Source organism: Scardinius erythrophthalmus (genome assembly GCF_964197995.2).
Source record: "Scardinius erythrophthalmus genome assembly, chromosome: 23".
Classification (NCBI taxonomy): Eukaryota; Metazoa; Chordata; class Actinopteri; order Cypriniformes; family Leuciscidae; genus Scardinius; species Scardinius erythrophthalmus.
In genome coordinates this window covers 7,724,754-7,743,940 of record NC_138243.1, presented here as the reverse complement: position 1 = coordinate 7,743,940, position 19,187 = coordinate 7,724,754, and the positions used below count along the sequence as shown (strand labels likewise).

The 19,187-nt window shown below is 38.0% G+C and overlaps 1 protein-coding gene across 2 annotated transcripts in view; it reads right to left on the bottom strand.

Annotated features, from left to right (window-relative positions):
- erbin (erbb2 interacting protein) overlaps nucleotides 1-19,187 on the bottom strand; it is a 71,663-nt gene that overhangs the window by 23,472 nt on the left and 29,004 nt on the right. For both annotated transcript variants that reach the window (XM_081354765.1, XM_081354766.1), the window contains exons 2-9: nucleotides 14,853-15,060; nucleotides 11,898-12,015; nucleotides 8,712-8,790; nucleotides 8,500-8,589; nucleotides 7,616-7,672; nucleotides 3,957-4,020; nucleotides 3,680-3,754; nucleotides 1,737-1,881 (exon numbers count right to left, since the gene is read on the bottom strand). In XM_081354765.1, coding sequence (XP_081210891.1) covers nucleotides 1,737-1,881; nucleotides 3,680-3,754; nucleotides 3,957-4,020; nucleotides 7,616-7,672; nucleotides 8,500-8,589; nucleotides 8,712-8,790; nucleotides 11,898-12,015; nucleotides 14,853-15,041 — 817 coding nt within the window. In that variant the 5' untranslated portion in view covers nucleotides 15,042-15,060. The remainder of the gene's footprint in view (nucleotides 1-1,736; nucleotides 1,882-3,679; nucleotides 3,755-3,956; nucleotides 4,021-7,615; nucleotides 7,673-8,499; nucleotides 8,590-8,711; nucleotides 8,791-11,897; nucleotides 12,016-14,852; nucleotides 15,061-19,187) is intronic.

Genomic DNA, 19,187 nt, shown 5'->3' with positions numbered 1-19,187 from the left:
TATGTTGTGCCAAAAAAGTACCGTGTTTATCTTGTAGGGTCCGACGAAGATACCGAGCGCCTCATTGCAGGCTACAAAACAATAAATAAAAAGGCTCTAGTAGCCTACAGTGTCATGCAAGTGTCTTTTTTATGTATTTCTGTTTCTGTCTGACTTATTTGTAGGCTAGTAATACTGTGGCTGTACATATGTTAACTTTATCAGTCCAACCAAAGAAACATGGTTACTACACTTTTACTATAGTAAAAGCATGGTTCATTTTCATCGGGGTATTTTTAAGTATTATACATAAGTATAAGATTAAGTATAAAATACGTTAAACAATAGTTACACTATAAACTTTAAATATTTTAACTCAGAAAATAAGTAGCGCTAGCTTTCGTTACACACATTTGCACATGAACGTCAGAACCAGCCGCCTCACAAACGACCTGCGTTTGGTTGATCTACGACGACGCCCTGCTTCACTCCTCAATTTGGTAAACACATTGTAAATGTATTGTGGAAAAAAAGATGGGAATAGTAAATAAAATTATATTGGATATATAAGAATGAATGGAATGTTAAATGTTTTGTTAACAGTCGCGGTGTGCGTAACTAGGCAACCACGTTCAAGTTCACGTTGCATGACGTCATCGAAGTATGTCCCAGAACGTGCATACTTTTTTGCTACACACTCAAAAGTATGTACTTTTTCATCACAAAAAAAGTACATACTTTTAGGTCGTAGTATAAGTAGGCGAATTGGGACTCAGCCAGAGACTCTTAAATTAAGGAAATATTTTAAATATAAATAGTTTGATCACTTTTTCTAAAAATAACTGGGTTAAAATTGACAAATGCAGTCAGCACTGCAATTTATGTAAAAATCAAGATTATTTACTTGTATTCCACCCATGCTGTAGTAAATGTCCAAATGATGTTGCTTTTTGAGTGTCATGTTTTACTTTTTTTTTTTTTTTTTTTTTTTTTAAATATGCAGTAACAGAGTTGAATGAAAATTGCAAGTTTCATTTTTAGTACTTAAAATTAGTTGAACAACAACATTAAAAATTGTTTTGGCCATCATGAAACATTACAATTAGACATACAATATCAACATTATGAAGTTGAATGATTTGAATTGTTGGAGTCAAGAAGGTCAAAGCTCAAAGGTGGAACAGGTCAAATTCACCATTTTTAAGGTGGTGGTTGGGTGACAGACACTTGGTGTGTTTAAAACTAGCTACTTCCCAAGCTTAACTTGGTCTATGGGAGATAATAGTTAAATCTAACTTGCCAGTCTCAAAGAAAGAAAAAAAAGTGTACCAGATTAATGAAAAGTGCCATTTAATTAAAAGCCCTTGTAATGAAAGACAAGACCTTGTCTTTCTGTTAATGTCGAGCAGTTTTGTCCAGCTCTAAAGCAGATTTCATTAAGTGTTAAGATGGGAGGTATTATTTCCCAGCGAGCCTCAAGGGCGGTGTGACTTGGCCACTTCAACATGCCTGCTCATTAGTGACTCTCCGGCTGGGTCATTCATTAGGTAATGAGATTGCATTAGTGTTCTACCCATAATCCTCCCGTTCACTTACACATCTAACCTGTTCATTTGTTACAAAGCAGATTAGAGTTGAGGCTGTTAGAGGACATGCTTCACGTCCTGCACTCGTTTTGACTGATCACATTTAAGAAAAACGACACCACAAACAGAAATTATTGAGTTCATCTCTGCATTTTAGAGTGTGGGTCTTACCTATAGACCCTGGCAGCTGCGTCAAACCGTTGTTGGACAGCAGCAGATCCTGCAGGTTTTCACAGCCGGATATCTGCTCTTCAACCATCTCCAAATTGTTTTTGGACACGTCCAGGTAGCAGAGTTGCTTCAGTGCCCCGATCATCTGCACACACACACACAAAACACCTCTCTCCATTACTGAAACAAATGACTGATTTCTGAGAAAAGTTTGTGTAACTGAGCAAAAGCGACAGCCACTCTGTGAGAAGAGCTCCAGAAAAACGAGTGCTGTGGCAAAAATGCATTGATCTCAAATCTCAATTTCAATCAAATATGGTGGGTGAAATCAGAGCCGTAGCCTTGTGTATATTGCTATAGAGACGAGATGGTTCCTGAGGAGGACAGTGAGGAAGCAGAAACTGATAATTTGAAGAGTTGGAGGAATACAGCTGAGAAAGAGGTCAAGAGAGATGACTGAAGCCAAGCGTGAACTGGTTAAATCCATTTCTCAAGCATGAGGGCAGATTGTGGACCTGTCCTCCTGTTCCCAAACACACTTCATCTTTCTGTAGCTCCTTTCCAAAAAACACAAGTGTGAAATCCATCTAGCCTAGTATAAAATTGTCACCAGCAATGTCGTGTTACCACAGATTTCGTCTGTCCAGATAAGGGTACCAGGGATAGGGCTCTGTTTTCTAGCGCAGGTCCAGAAGAAAACTAGTGCTTTAGGCCATTTTATTAATAGCAAACCTGGAGAGACAACAGTCAGTTTCGATTTGATGATGACTTAAAGTGAGCATCAACGGAGCATGAATTATATGGCACAGGACACAGGAATCTTGAACTTCAGATGCACTTGGGTGACGACCGATTAGATGCGAACTGCCTAAACTGCAATCAGAGGCTGTGTGTGACTGTGACGAACCCTGCTGTTGATTAATCACCGCGACCATGAGCCGCTCTCCTGGGTGTGGCGTAAGAAGCTTAATCAAAAGCACTAATAACCGGAGAGAAATTGAATTCTGCAAAAAGAGAAACATATGGCCGTTCGGCCTTGCACAAGGGCATGCCGTCAGTAAGCTGGTCTCTCGGGTCAGAGAGGGAGAGAGGTCAGGGTGCCGCCCTCATATCCGGATCATTTGTAGGTCAGACATGTTCAAAAGGATGTTCGGAAAACTTGTGCAAAACTCATCAGACTAATGCGAATCCTGCCAGCGAGGCCCACAATTACTGTCAGTTTGCTCTCAGCGGCAAGCTAATGCCTTAATCACGACCCGTTTAAAAGTATCTGGCAGTCTGAAGAGAAGACCATCCTGAAGGAATGTTTAGGAAGGAGATTTTCACCAGCTTGAATCATTAAACGAATGATTTACATAGAAATTATCTGCTTTTTCGTTTCATGAATAGTGCTGAAGATGATGAACATGAACGACAATTTCTGTAAGAATGGTTTAACGAACGGTTTACACAGAAATTTGTTGTTCTCATTTTAAATTAAAAGTTATGTTCTGATCTATTATTCTCTCTTACGGTTATATCTTTCAATGAATAAATGACATTACAAAGTAAAACTATTGCAGGTGTTTTTCATTGCACGTTTTTCAATTTAAAAAAATCTTTCCGTTTTTATCATTTTTAGAAAAAAAATTTGGTAGCCAGAAGTGGGGCGGGGTGCCAGATTATTACAGGTCTAAAGGGGGGAAAGTTTGAGAGCCACTGGTTTAACAAAATGATTTTCCACACAAAACATGATCAACAATTTACGCTAGAATACTTTTTACAAATGATTTACACAGAAATATAACCATTTTAGCATCATGCACATTCAACTCATGTTTCATGAATGAGGCCAAACCAGTTTATATATAAAAAAAAAAAAATAAATTGTATTTGTCATGGTGCACATGGCAAAAAGACAAAAGAAAAAGGCAAGAAAACAAAAAAATGAATGCAAGACTCACCCCTGGTAAAAATGTCAGCTTATTTCCATCCACCCACAGCTCTCTGATTCCTGTAAGCTGCTCCAAAACTTCAGGCTAGACCAAAAGAACAAACAAACTCAATATCTCAAATTCTCAGCAAGAGGAAATCTGCCACTGATTTCAATGCCATTAAAGGAGAAAAATGCATATTAGGTGCAGTCTAACAGAGAAGGACTCAATGAGCTCATCTGCATCTGCACTGAGAGCTGGAAGGGAAACGCATGCGACACCTGAACCACAGAGAGGTGTTACTCACCACTTCAGTGAACTCGTTACTCCCCAGATCCAAGCGCTCCAGCTGTGTGAGCTTATGCATGCTCCTGCAGACACACACACACACACACACACACACACACACACACACACACACACACACACACACACACACACACACACACAGTATTACTAACATTATTAACCATGGATTAAGCACATTTCAGCTTGGTACACAAACATATCTGCGTGATTATCAGTTTTGCAGGACTGGATGAACTGCAGATGGAGAGCAAACATCAGACAGGCTGGTGACAACCACAGCTCTGCTTTTTAAAGACTGCACACAATGACTCCCCGCAGAAAACAAATGGCAAAGACATTTAGCGAACAGCTAGTTACTGCTAATCAATTTTTCATTAGCAGTTTCAGAGCACAGACTTCAATCACCAGCCTCACATAAAATAACAAGAAACATAAACTGAATTAAAATAACACTCAAATATATTCTCCAAGATCATACCTAGAGGTCAAGCTAAGGAGTTTAAGGATGTTCCACGGTCATAAATGACAATAAAATATGAAGGCAATGTATCTTTCCTCTTCTGTAACTAAAACTATATGCATTATTTATCCAAATAAAACATACCTTTTCACTTTTTTTCTTTACAGATTTTCCACAAATCTAGGTTAATATAAGTCCACAAAAAAGTAAATAAAAGAGCTAAAAAAGTTTCCAAAACATACGGTGTTACATACATTTTTATGTTTTAGCTTTTCTTGCCACTTATATTGATAGCGATAGTAGAGACAGAGAACGGAAATGGGAACAGGATTTGGAAATGACATCAGCCAAACCAATTTCTATAACATTTAGCATGATAAGGTCATTATCATTTCACTTCAGGAAAATATCTTTCAGTCACATGACAGTGATGTGGGAGTCAATGCAATATATTACTTGCTTATTGGATTTCAATTGGAAGCGCATAATTGTTAACTTCATTTATTTCTCTTTACAAAGTCAATACTATTATCTCTATGTTCTATCAGATATTTTACGGTCACCTTGAATGCTTTACAAATCACTTGGGTATCAGGGAATGATGAAAATCTGCCATTAGACTTCTAATGCCAATCTTTACAACACATTTCTCCAGGTTCGTTCTCCTCTTCCAAGCTGCTCATGCGATATCAATATCTGCGTCCAACCCTAAAATAACATCCAACACTTGGGTAGGTGTGCTTCAGGGCAGGGTGTAACCTCTGCTGACGTGGACACCAGATCAACAGCCTACAGGCATATTGTATCCGTGGAAAAAGTTAAAGACAAAATAAAACTGAAAATGATTTACGGCACAAGGAATTGTATAATAAATGGTTATAAACTGAAGGCAGGCTTGTAGGAAATTTTGTGTTGAAAGACACACTGGTAGTTGGCCGACTGTAAGAGGGATTCATTCATCCAGGGTTTGGAGGCGTGCAACCAGTCAATCAGCCAAAAAAACTCGCTGACCCCTAATGAGCAATCCACAGCTCATTATAATCTCACACACACACACACACACACACACACACACACACACACACACACACACACACACACACACACACACACACACACACACACACACACACACACACACACACACACACACACACACACACACACACACACACACACACACACACACACACACACACACACACACACGAGAAGACTGCTGAAACAACACAGCCATAAAGATATCCGGTCAAAGTGTAATAATGGTAAATGAGTAAGAGATGCATGTGACTGACAGCTTTCCGTCTGTCTTTGATTACTTGTGTCTTCCTGGTATACTTCCTGATCCAACACAGTTCATGCATTTTACTTCTCCTGATCTGCCAATTTTTGTCATTTTTGAAGAAATTGAAATTCGATTTGGTGTCTGGTTGTTTGAAAAGCTGCTTGGTTTGAAAGTGACTTCTTTGTGACTTGTGCGTCACACATCACTACGCTATTGACAATAGACAAAGGAGCTTTTTTTTGTCTGCAAAATTTCACCAAATCACGCTAGTGTGACCACAGCTTGAGAATGAAATCACTGATTTGATCACTTAGAAAAGTATTAGCACACCTTCTCCACAATGAGCAGCTTCAGTTAAGGAATCATTCATAATTGTGATGCTTCCCTTAGTAAACACTAGGAAACATGACTCATGAGAGATGAACATTCTTTCTCTCATTTTATTATTTGATTAGTAAAGCATGAAATGTCTCTTTTGCCATACAAAGGTCAACAGTTTGCTTTCAAATCAGAACAAATTAGGGCTGTCGGTTTAACACATTAATTGGTTATTGAAAAAATGTAAAATGTAAAAATTGTAAAAATTTAACGCACCCGCCCCACCCCAGATCTAAGTAGTTCATCTTATATTTCATAAAGTTGACTGGTGAAAAACATGAAGCAGATAAATAAATAAATAAATAAATTCACTGCATGATGGAGCCTATAGAACACAGTTATAATTTGCCCCTAAAATTCAAGATATACAGGCAAAAATGCCCTGTATGAGTTTTAGTCTCATATTTATATCATAAGATATAGTTAAGCAATATAACATAAGTGCTGTTTCTGTCCCGAATAGCACACGTGCAAATGTTAGAAATCTATATGTATATTTTATACAACAGTTCAACAAATAAGAAGTTAATATCGTGCTATATTTTAGATACAATAATGTCTGTCTTTGTTAATGAAAATATTACATATAAAGCCCCAGGAGAACGATTGTGTGTCTCCGAGAAACACAGCGGTGTTTCTGAATGAATCAGCGCTTTGAGCGAATCAATCGGGTGAACCAATGATTCAATGAGCCATTCATAAAGAAAGCCTTTACTTCCTTCCTGACTGGATCAGCCGTTTGAACCAATCAAATAAATTAATGAATGACTCACTCATTTAGACATTTATTGCAAGTTTTAGTTTCTTATTTAGAGTATTATCTCATAAAAAAAAAAAAAAACATATCCCATATTAATAAAATAAAAAAACACATTAAAGGTATAGTTCACCCAAAAATGAAAGTTCTGTCATCACACCCTCATTGCCTAAAGGTTTGTAATGTCTATTTGACGTTTTTCTAATTCAACACAATAATGACTTTAACTTATCTTTTGTGGTAAAATTACCTTTAAATCGCAACATTGTGTAATTTATAAGATTAAAAATGTATTAAAAATGTGTAAAAAACGAATTAACAGCTGATTTATGGTGCTGTAGGTTTTGTGGTTAGTTCATGTGCTCTAAAACAGAGACATTCTGCTCAAGTGGCTTTTGTTTAAAACATTTAGGGCTGTAATGAGTTGTTTTGATCTTTGCGGACTAACAGTAACCCAACCACCACACTCGAGGCCTGTGTGTTCCAGGACGGAGGAGTCGGAGGCATGGAGATCGCCTCGGTGGCTCTCACACTCAAAACCAAACAAACGAGCCCTCACATGATGCAATATTGGCTCCGGAGCCAGAAATGATTATAAAACCTGTCACAGCATGTCACTCCAGAGCCTCTTACGTAAGACTGAACAATATGATGCCGCAGAGACAGAGAAAGAGATGTTTGCCCTTATTTATAATGCGATTATCAGAAGGAGTGCAGAAGCACGGATCATCGTTTTAATATTTTAGTCATTCAAACGAATCCCAGAGCCGCACTTACTTTGGCAACATCTTTAACTGGTTCTCCCGCAGTTCCAGAATCTGCAGTTTGGTTAGTCTGAGGAAACAGAGAAAGACAGAGAGAAAAGTTAATTATATAAACACAGATTAATATATTTATAACCTGACATCTACTTAGAGTAATTAATGCTGCTGCAGTTTGCATTGCAAACAGAACACTACTGTATTTTGTGACTGCTTGGTTTTAAATCAAAGAACTTGAGGTTTCAAATGTACCGTAAATGTTAAGTAATAAAGAATTTTTTTTTTTTTTTTACAATAACTGTAATAGCACCTTTATTCTAAAATCCCCTCGGTCACAAACTTATGTAAGCACTTTACTATTCTATGTCCCTATGCTGACTGACTACATCCTCAAAATACACTGTGGTCTTTCAGTATGCAGTGGAAGCATGCCGATTGTTGTCCTCAAGTGACCTCAACAGGAACTGAGGGACATGTTGCATGTGCCATTTGAAGTCTATTTCAGGCTGTGTGTGCATGATTATATGTCAAAGATACCACTGCACGATCTTTCACAGGAACTGCACTGCATTTTCATAGTAAAGCACCATTTCTGAGCTGTTACATATGATTCAAGCTCAATGTTAGGACGTGCTTTCTGAGGAAGTTTTGCATGTGTCATTTTAATAGATTTACAGCTTGCATAAATCAACAAGCTGGATGATGCACGTTAAACCTGTTTTGAGCGTGCTTGGAAAACCTTTTCAGTGTTTTGTAGAACAGTTTTGTCCATTTTATTTGTTAATGTAGTACATACTTTGGCCAATCTTGAATCTAGATGCTGTCTGATCTGAAACAGGAGAATGGATTATCTTGTTCTCTCTAGGATTGTTCATGAGTGTGAATCTGTGTGTGTCTGACCTGCCGAAGCTGGCTGGTAGAAACTCTAGGAAGGCATCGTTCAGGTAGAGCTGGGTCAGGCTGAGGAGCTGCGTGAAGCCTTCTGGGAGTCTGTGGAGACACGAGAGCGCTTTCGTTACATCACTCACTCACTCACTCACACACACACACACACACACACACACACACACACACACACACACACACACACACTCTACTAGCTATATACCCACTTTGATATGGGGTTCACACTCGCTTCAACGACGCTCAGGACTTTACAGTTCTTGATATTTTCAGGGAATTCCTGGATGCCTGAAATTTAAAACAAAGAAAAGAATGAACTTGATTAATAATTGCTGGTTTTATGTTGCTCTTTGTGCCTAGGGTATAAAATGACTTCAAATGAGCAATTTGCATTCGGTTCAGTTACAACATCTCGAATGACTGCATTTTTGTGTGGATGCGGACAGAACACTGTACTAAAATACTCTGATGTGGTGCTGTAGATTCGGAAAACACACCACCAAAGTCAATGGAGCATTAGCTGTCGGGATTAAACACTACAAGAGAAAAAGACTATTGCACTGCTATTGCTGGTTGCATGAAACAACAAACACATGATGGAAAAATAATTCAGAACGGACTTTCAAATGGCACTTTAATAAATAAAGATCCTGGAAATGTACACTATTACATTTTTTTTTTTTTTTTATATAATTCTATTTCACTGATTTCAACTATTATATCTTTGTGTCCAGAGTTGAAATAAATGTGATGGAATTTGACCTACAATCCCAGGAAAAGTTTGGAATTATTACAATTTTTAAAAAATATATTTTTATTCTGCTCACCAAGGCTGCATTTATTAGATCAAAATTACAATAAAAGATTACAGTAATAATTACATTAATTCTGTGAAATTGCATTAGAAACTTTTTTTATTTCTATGTGAATGTGTTAAAATTATAATTTATAATTATAATTTATTCCTGTGATCAAAGCTGAATTTTCAGCATCATTACTCCAGTCTTCAGTGTCACAAGATCCTTCACAAATCATTATAATATGACGATCATAGGAATAAATTACATTTCAACATATATTCACATAGAAAGCATATATTCAAGTTATTTTAAATTGTAATAATATTTCTCAATATTACTTTTACTGACCAAAGTTTGGATCAAATAAATGCAGCCTCGTTGAGCATAATATAAAAGCTTTTTAAAATGTTGACCAGTATTGTAATAAGTTTTTACAATGATTACAGGCAGTAATCGCTACACAATAATGGAGTTATGGAACTAGAAGTATTATTTGGAATCAGAATTTGAATATGCAAAAATAAACAGCTGCAATTCAGAGAAGTCCCCGTCCCTATTTGTGCCCCACTTAAAAATAATACATAATATGTTAAGTAAACATTTCTCCACTAGGTTCTTCTCTAAATGGACTACCAAAGAAAACGCCACCTAACGCTGTTTTTAGAAACAACGCAAGCTCATGCAGCGCTAGAGCTAGACTGCACACTTCCTGTCCTATAACCACAGGAGCTGGAGTGTGACATCAAAGTTATGTTAAGATATCCTCCCTCCAACGCACTCGGATGCAAGCTAAACCCGTGAGAAGAGACAACCACAGGTGGGTCTGCATCAGCTCAGACACACACACACACACACACACGCATCAGTGAGCTCTCAGATCTGCACCAGGTGACCCTGCGCTCGCTCTGGTTTACTGTACACCACTTCTGATGCGTCATTACACCGAGCGGCTATGCTAAAAACAAACACGTCCAGATTTAGATTTCCTGGAAATGCAGTAAATGTAAGAAATTTGATTAAACTGCCTCAAATGTACCAGCAGCGTCCTCACTGCAATGCAGATGTGCAAAACTAAATATATTCAAAATAGTCAGCTAACTGGTCTAAAGGAAACCCTGTAAAACTAGGCTGGTTTCAGTGCAAGACGCGCAATAACTCAAGACTTCAGTCTGAATGTGTGTGGCTGTAGTGCCGCTACTTTACAGGGGAAATACAGCAAACAATCTAACAGCTAAAGCACAGCACAAAATCATGCTAATTAAAGCACCAGTGCTAAAAATAAAAAATAAAAGACAAATCACCATGAACTACTCAAAATCCCTACTATTAGGATGAGACCACGAATTAAGAAGGTTTTGCCTGAGCCTCGCTGTGCAGGTCTGAGATTGTCATGTCTGTCATTGCTTTATCAGATTCTGCAGCGCACCAGCTGACAGATGAAGTGATGTGTAAACAGAGACTCAGTGTGTGTCTGGTGTTGCGGTCTTCACTTATGCTTAAAAACTGAATAAATTGTTTCTGCAGATTGCCATCAGTTTACAGGATATCAAAGCTAGAGGGTATTTAACTTTCCAAAGCAGAGCCAGAATAAACAGTGTAATAGTAATAGTGTAAACAACGGCTCTGTTCCAATCCCTAGAGAGACGCGGTCTACATAGGCAGCTACCTTCTTACTAGCACCGTTTACAAAGGATGAAGAAGTGCAGCAACAGGAACCCAGGGGTTTAGCGATGTTAGCATGTTGCTAAGCTATTAGCACAATATTCTCTGCTAACCGTCACACCTTTTTCAGCAGAGGTCTGATCTAAATGTGGATGTAGTTCATGAAGGCAGGTCATGGCAGAAGTGAAAGTACTTCAAAGTGTAAAAAAAAAAGTTATAGAAATAAACTGTAAAGAAAATGTACTGAACTAAATATTTTTCATTAAAAAAATCATTAATATATATAAAATAAAAACTGCTAGAAAAGCAAGGCCATGTTAACCAAGCTGTGCTTCAAATTTGAAGCTAATATCACAAAAACTGAACCCGCTGAGAGGATTTAAAGTACCGTTTCCATGCTAAAGCGATGTCCAATTTCAACTGGAAGGAATTTTGATTGTTTAAGCTGATCGTACCTAAATTATGATGATTACTGAAAAATATCTATAAAACACTACCGTGACACTGAGATAAAACACACTGCACACACAAACACCACATGTTTGATTAGCATGAAAAGCGTTCAGCATTTTTACAGTGCTGAATAAGATATAATCATAACTGGCTCTTGTCTTGAATTATACATCTTGTTTCTGTCTGATAACCACCATCCAATTCTGAACCAATGAACGACACATGAAAACAAAATGTTAATTTACTATGATTCGCCTGGAATGAATGAACTATGATTCGCCTGGAATGAATGAACTATGATTCGCCTGGAATTAATGGTGAATTGTGTTTTGCAGCGTAAACTGGAGCTTGAAGAGATGAGCTGAGTTACAGTGGATGAGAGCTCAGCGAGTGCGTATATCAATCTCTGAATCTGTTCAGAAGTGTAACTGGACTCTGAGAAGGAGAAAGAAAGGGGGGTAAACTGGCCGTTCTGCTTACTGTTCTTGCTGACGTCGAGCTCCCTGAGATTGGTGAGGTTGGCGATGGCCGGTGGCAACACCGTTAGGTCATTGTCCGGTAGACTCAATCGGTAGAGCAAACTGCAGTTGAAAAGTTGCTGTAAAGGATTAGAAATGGAGAGACAGACGTTTGAGAAACATTCCTGGAAAACTTTAAGAAGAAAGAAACTTCATATTGATATTCCAGCTTTTTGCAGAGGAGTTGGATTCATTTAAAATTGATTTGTTGGTGAATTAGTTCTGCATAGGTGAAACAGTCAAAGCAAAATCAGGTTAAAACTTGATCAGATCTCGATGGACCTTCATGTAATCTAATTCCATCCGGTCTGAGGAAAATAACACGTCTGCAACACAAGGCCACTTCTGGTGGAGGACAGGAACGACGTGGATAAACACAAAATTCAGGCCAGTGGAAACGGTTTATATGATAAGTAGAGAGAATCGAATCGCTCCGAGACATCCTGCCAGTGGATATCTCGCAATTCAGACTTTCAGAGAATACTGAGTTTATAACACAATTGTGTCTTTATTTCTCACAGTTCTGAGTTTATATTTCACAATATATATTTCACAATTCTGAATTTGAGAGTTTGTAACACATGCCAATTTCATAACATTTGGACGAATTGGTGATTGCTGAAAAAAATCATCACAGATTTTAAACCATTTCAGATCAAATATGTAAATATTTCAATATATTTATATAGAATACAATCAAAAGGCAAAAATTGCCCATTTACAAGTAACACGAGTTAGGTAATCAGATTACTTTTTCATGTGAATTGTAAAGTAAAACATCACTTTTAAATTTACAACAAAATATCTGATTTTCTTCATCAAATAAGTAACTTCATCAAGCAAGTTACTTTTTCCCGTTTACTGACTAACAGCTCGTCCACATGTTGAGAGAAATCGTAAGCGCAGAGGTGTTGTGTGTGCGCTGTGTGTGTGAACGATGGATAGTGTAGCTCTAAACTAAATGTGAGCACTCATTTACTAAAACAGATTCAATATTCCTCGAAATTAATAAAAACAGTGAAATGCAAACTCAGAATATTACACAAACCTGCTTTAATTAAATAATGATAAATGACACAAATATACTTTATGTATTTAATCTCACTTTATTAACCAATGTCTTTGCGGCAGAACTTTGATGATCCAATTCAACCATTTGAATAAGCAAAACTGACTTTAGTTAAACATTAGGGGTGTAAGAAAAAAATCGATACACATGAGTATCGTGATATTTTATTTTGCAATACTGTATGGATTTCCAAAAACGCAATATCGATTTTTTTTTTTTTACGCCAAAAATATTCATGGTAAGACGGTGGTTCACGTTTTTGTTGTTTAAAAGGCTCGCCGAACGGTGCGTGTCCACTGGCACGGAGCGAGCGGAGCAAGCATTTTCAATTCATTCCTATGGAAGTCAAGCTTCACGCTCAGCAGTGCATTTTGGGATTGACAGCGGACCGGAGAAAGCGTTGAGAGCGACAGAGAGCGTCAAAAGGTTGGGCAGTTCTCGACTTTATGCAAATATCGAGCGAAAAACGCGGTCGGCAGTTTATGATGGATTTAGTGCGTAAATCATTTTATTTACAAATTAGACGCTTTGCAGTTGTTTATATGTTAAAGATTTTATTTTGGATGTGTTTATTGTTATTATATTGGCTGGGTTTATAAAATTGAAAGGATCTTTGCTTGGTGCATTTGGAAACAAAGCTTGTCTATTTCTAAATGTAATCGCGTGCATGATGATTATACTGTCCGTGTGTTGAAAAAAACAAACACACTCGTAACAGACACACCCCAAAGACGGAGACGTTACAGCGTTGCCAGCGGCACCGAGCGTAGTTTTGCCGCTGTAGTGGACGCGCACCGTGAAGCTGCGTTCACACCAAACGCGAATAGAGCGTCTGGCGCGAGTGATTTCAATGTTAAGTTAATGCAAAGACGCGTTTACGCACGTCTGGAGGTCCTGTGGCGCGAATGAGGCGTTTAGCGCGGCAGACGCTAATTCGCCTCATTCGCGCGTCCAGTTCTTTTAAAATCTTTTATCACATAAAAACTTGATTTCAATAGGCCTATATGACATTCATTTTCTTCACTTTCATTCATTTTCGTCCAGTTCACATTGTTGTTTTGTATTGTGACAGGGGCTATGTATTTTCTTTTATTATGGCCTACTTGAGAAATATAAAAATTTGCTCACTAAGAACCTGTGAAGCACAATACCAAACTGGCAGTCTGATTTTCTGTGAACTGAATTGTTTACCTAAAGTAAACTTCTTTGACTTTTATGCACATCATGTCTTTTTTTAAATATTATTTTTTCTAAAATTATAGTCCTACTTTAAAAAAAATCCCAATATATCGCCTTATGCACAGTATCGAAATATATTGCAATATATTGAATCGTGACCCATGTATCGTGATACGTATCATATCGCCAGATTCTTGCCAATACACAGCCCTATTAAACATCAGATATCTGTTTCAGTGTTTGTTTTTATTGCTGATGTGAGAGTGTTGAACTTTTCCCCCTGCGCCCTGTTCTTCTGCGATCCAGAGATGCGCCCTGTACTGTACAGACATGAATTTGCATTTCCTTATTCTTTTCACTTTTGGTGTGAAGGGGCCTTTACATTTGCCAAAAATAGAACATTTTATTAAAAACAAACAAGCAAGCCCAGCTCAGATGAGAAAAAAGTAATGCAACATTACTTTTCATAAAAAGTAACTACCGGTAAGTAATGCAATTAGTAACTTTTTTCTGGAGTACCTCAATATTGTAATGCATTACTTTTAAAATCAACTTCCCCCAATACTGCTGCCAACTAACAAAAAAAGTCACGTTTCACCGCCTAAGCACTAAACAAGCTTTTTGGAGACATGCAGTGCAAGCGTGTGAGTGGTGCGAGTGCACTCGTACTTTGGGCAGCTCCTCGATCTGGTTGGCGTCGAGGTAGAGCTCCTCCAGGGTCTTCTCGAAGCCGAAGATCTCCTTGGGCACCTGCTCCAGGCTGCAGTGAGAGTAGTCCAGCGAGGTGACGGTCTCCTCCTCGCCCCGCAGGCAGCGGCACGGCACCAGCCGCACAAACAGACTCCGCTTGCTGCTCATCCTCACGACAGCTCAGGCACTGCAGACGAGCAGGAGAACAAGATCAGCATCTCATCAGCGTTAATTATTCAAGGAAATGAACACTAGGATACGCGATAGTGCTGCCAAAACAGCTTGGTTTACAGCTTAGTTACACAAGGAATCAGCTTTTTACGATTCCTAATTGATTTTGAGTAGGTATTGTTTACATCACTTATTAAATTGTACTTTTATTTTAAATTATTTAAAACACACGTGTCATTTTAGACAGTTTTAGTTTTCTTCTTTTGGCAAAAATGTGCTTTCATTTTCATTTTTCTACAAAACAACATTTTCATTGACTGTACTGTGTCATATAAAGATCAAAACAAATTTAGAAAAATTTAACATGATTTTATGTTTGATATATCAACAAACAATTCAGTGTGTGAAACATGTCTGCTTATGTGCGTTGTTGCATCAACATTCACAACTTTGAGCTACATGTTATGATCACAGCTGAATTTTACATTTTCTTTTTTCTAAAAACATTGCTAGTGCATTACTAGAAATTAAACTAAAATCTGCCAATTATCATCATGATGCATTTCTTGACCCATTTTTGGCAGTTTGCTGTTGACGGGTTTTTTGATTTTGTCAATGAACAAATGAATGTTTCCTTCAGTAATTTTGTTGCGAGATTAACACTCTTTTAGGCATAAACATACTGCGAATAAAGCCGACAATTACTCAATCTACAATAGCACTGGGAGGAGCACATTAACATTCATTAAAACCTTTATATTCACGGTTGGCCTGAAAAACAGCATCATTATACAATGTCCTTTCATTCTGTTGAAATGGAAAAAAAAGTCCTCGATACGGCATCAGAAAGGGCGGCCCAAGGTTTGCTCATGAATTGACAGAGGTTTTCACGAGGTGCTGCTCTATTTATCCAAACCCAGAGGAAACAACAATTGCCTGCTGTACACACAAGCATTCTCTGGCGTTGTCTGTGTGTGGACCGTCATGAAGAGCCCTACAATCTGCATTTAAATGAGGCGCTACAGCTAATGCTATACAGAAGTATGAGTGATCTGAAATCGGCCGACAGAAATCAGCTGAAAACTATCAAAAATGTTTGTCGTCATAAAACCTTAACTTAACCATAACTTTGTGAATCTGACACAGGATATTCAACAAGAAAAATGCAGTATTGAACTTTTACCAAAAGCAGTTGGATCAGGAACAAAGCCCGACTGAATGAAAAAGTCACTCAATGGCTGAAAGTCTCTTTGGCGGCTGGTTAGTGGTTCACATTATGCAATAGGCCACATCACATCAGCGTCACAGGAAAGGGGATTCACAGAAAATAGTCAGTACACTTGAAGGAAAGATTACAAAGAAAAATCTTTCTTTCTAGGAATAACATCCATTAAAAAAAAAGTTAATCAAAGAGTGAAATCAAAGAGTGTTGACTCTGTACATAGTATGAAATACAGATCAATCTGTAAACAGATCATTTCTATACGTGCGCAGTTGTGCACCGATATAAGTGATCCTCCAGATTTAGCTATATTAGGACACGTCAGAGCTCAGAACAATTACGAAATGTAAAGATTGACTGGTTTTGTTTAGAACGATTGTAAGCGATTCTCAAAAGGTATTAATGAAAATATGATCAGATGTCGCAGGAGAAAAGTCTGATGCTCAGGCAATAATACATACTTTTTTTACATTAAATATATTACATTGATACATTACTTTTTAATAAGCTTCATTACGAGAAAAACATAGCTTAAAAAAAAACAAATAATGTTTAATAAATATTTACAAAATTTTTAATACAAATGTAATACGATTTTATAATAATTTGTTTATAATGAATTTATAATAAATTAAATAAAAATACTACTACTACTAGTAATAAGTTAAAATAACAAATAACATTATTATAGTATATTATTACTACTACAACAATTTATAATACTAACTATACTCCTAATACATATGTTTTTATTTCCGTAGCTTAATAGTGATTAAGTTATTTCAGAAACAGAAAGTAAACAATTACAGTCTGTTCTGAATAGCTCAGTTGCTGGACAGGTGAGTATAAAAATAACCTGTCTCCATCATAAAACGGCAGATAATCAACAGAATCAGTTCATCCCCTGCAATCTTTTGGTAAGAGGCCCAGATCTTTGACCGCTAAGCTACACTGCGCCAGACAATAGAAGCAGGTGTTTCGGTCATTAGATATTAAACACACTTGATACAGTAATACACTAGTCAAGGTCAGGCATACATGGGTAATGTTTGATGAAAATGACAGGTCAATACTTCTGGATAATGAATGAAGAGATTAGTGATCATCACATTGTATGAATCATTTAGGGAAAGTAAAAGCACAGGCCTCGAGCCTCGTTCCTCTTGGAGCAGGTCCAGGCGCACCATTGTGTTTCCACACACACTGTGTGGTGATTACATGGAGTCCTGCGGTATTGTGACAGGGCGTCTAGAGTGTCTGCTTTTAGACATGGATTTCAGCGAGCAGTGCAGGAGGACAAACAAGCCCTCTCAGCCTCTGGCTGCACTGCAGCGCGTCAAGGGGAGACGTGTGAGAGAAAGGGTGAGAGATTTCCGTTTCCAACCAGTTGTTACGTGTGCTGTTTCGAGGCCATGTGATGAAGCTGATGAGGAAGAGGAGCGGGATTACATCACAGACACAGGAATGCGGCTGCATCAATGAGTTCCTTGTGGAGGAGTGTGGAGAATGTGACCTTTCTCCTCCTCCTCCTCCTCGGACGGGCGCAGCACATCTTCATCACGTGTGCAGAAGTGTTTGGACCGAGGGCATCCAAACAATCACTCCTTCAATGAAAGTCACTGTGGGCAGAGCCGCCGATAGGGGGGGACAAACGGGTCTGTTGTCCCAGAACTGGGCCCTCACTAAATTATGGAATAATTTAAAAAACATTTTTAAAATAGGTCTATTTGTGGAAAAAATCTGTAATATTTGAGTTACATAAAAGCTTTTTATTTGTTTTCTTCCTAATTGTCCTTGAAATAGTGGTCAAGACCAGTCAAACTCCATACACACCTTCTGCTTCAGTACATTTCAAACGCTTCGATGGAAAGGCTTAAATGCTTGAAATATGTTTTGTAGACAAATATACATTTTGCTCAAATATAGATTTCTTTATAATACATTTTAAAAAAATGAATTTGAGCAGGTATGGGTCAATGACAAATAAAGAGTTTAAGATGAAGCAAAGTAAAAATCTTTAAAAAAAATCTAGTTTAAAACTTGTGTGCACTCTTGGTCTTCAAGTTGGCTTTGAAAAACTATTACTTGCATGATATTTCACTGCCTGAACTAACCTTGCCTGGTCAAATTATCTGATATTTTAAGAGAACTTCCTAAACCTTAACACACAGTTGTGAGTCTGCGGAGACGCCCTCTCTGTGATATTTCCTGTTTGTATTTTTGAACCACACTTTACATATGTAAACTGCTCCTGATGAACAGAATAAAGATCATACAGTCTGCATGCAAATCCTTCCCAGCAAACACACGACGTACCAGTTACATAATTGGTAGTTTTTGGTAATTTCATGATTTAGGATTAACAACATAACTACGACACTGCATGCTTATAATTTCTTTCGCACTTTATTTATAATGAAGTGATATCCAGCACGCGGACTAGATTTACAGTGCTTCTGATGTTGTATTTTGCCATTTTCAAGCTCAATATCCCCTTACTGTTGGCGAAGAAATGATGGAAAAGAACAGCAGGAACTTTCTGCAAGAAACCTCCTTGCGGTTCAACAGAAAATAGTCAAACAGCACTTTCTGGAGTGCAATGTTAAGAGTGCAAATGTGTAAGACTAGTGAAACCCTTGGTAAGGCTTCGTAAGGTCATGACAGCCACAGCCGTCCAACTTTCACAACTACTGAGTGTGGCTGTTGCGGAAAGTTTGTGCAGAGAGTGATAGCGGATGAGGACACGCAGCTCTCCAGAGGCCTCCTCTTATCAGGCATAATAAACACGCGGCGGGTGACGTCCACTTGCGGAGGGAAATACTGATGCAATCAGCGTAGCTGACGAGAAGACCCGTCGTCCACACACACACAAACACACACACACACACACACACACACACACAGTGTGTGTAAGAGCTACA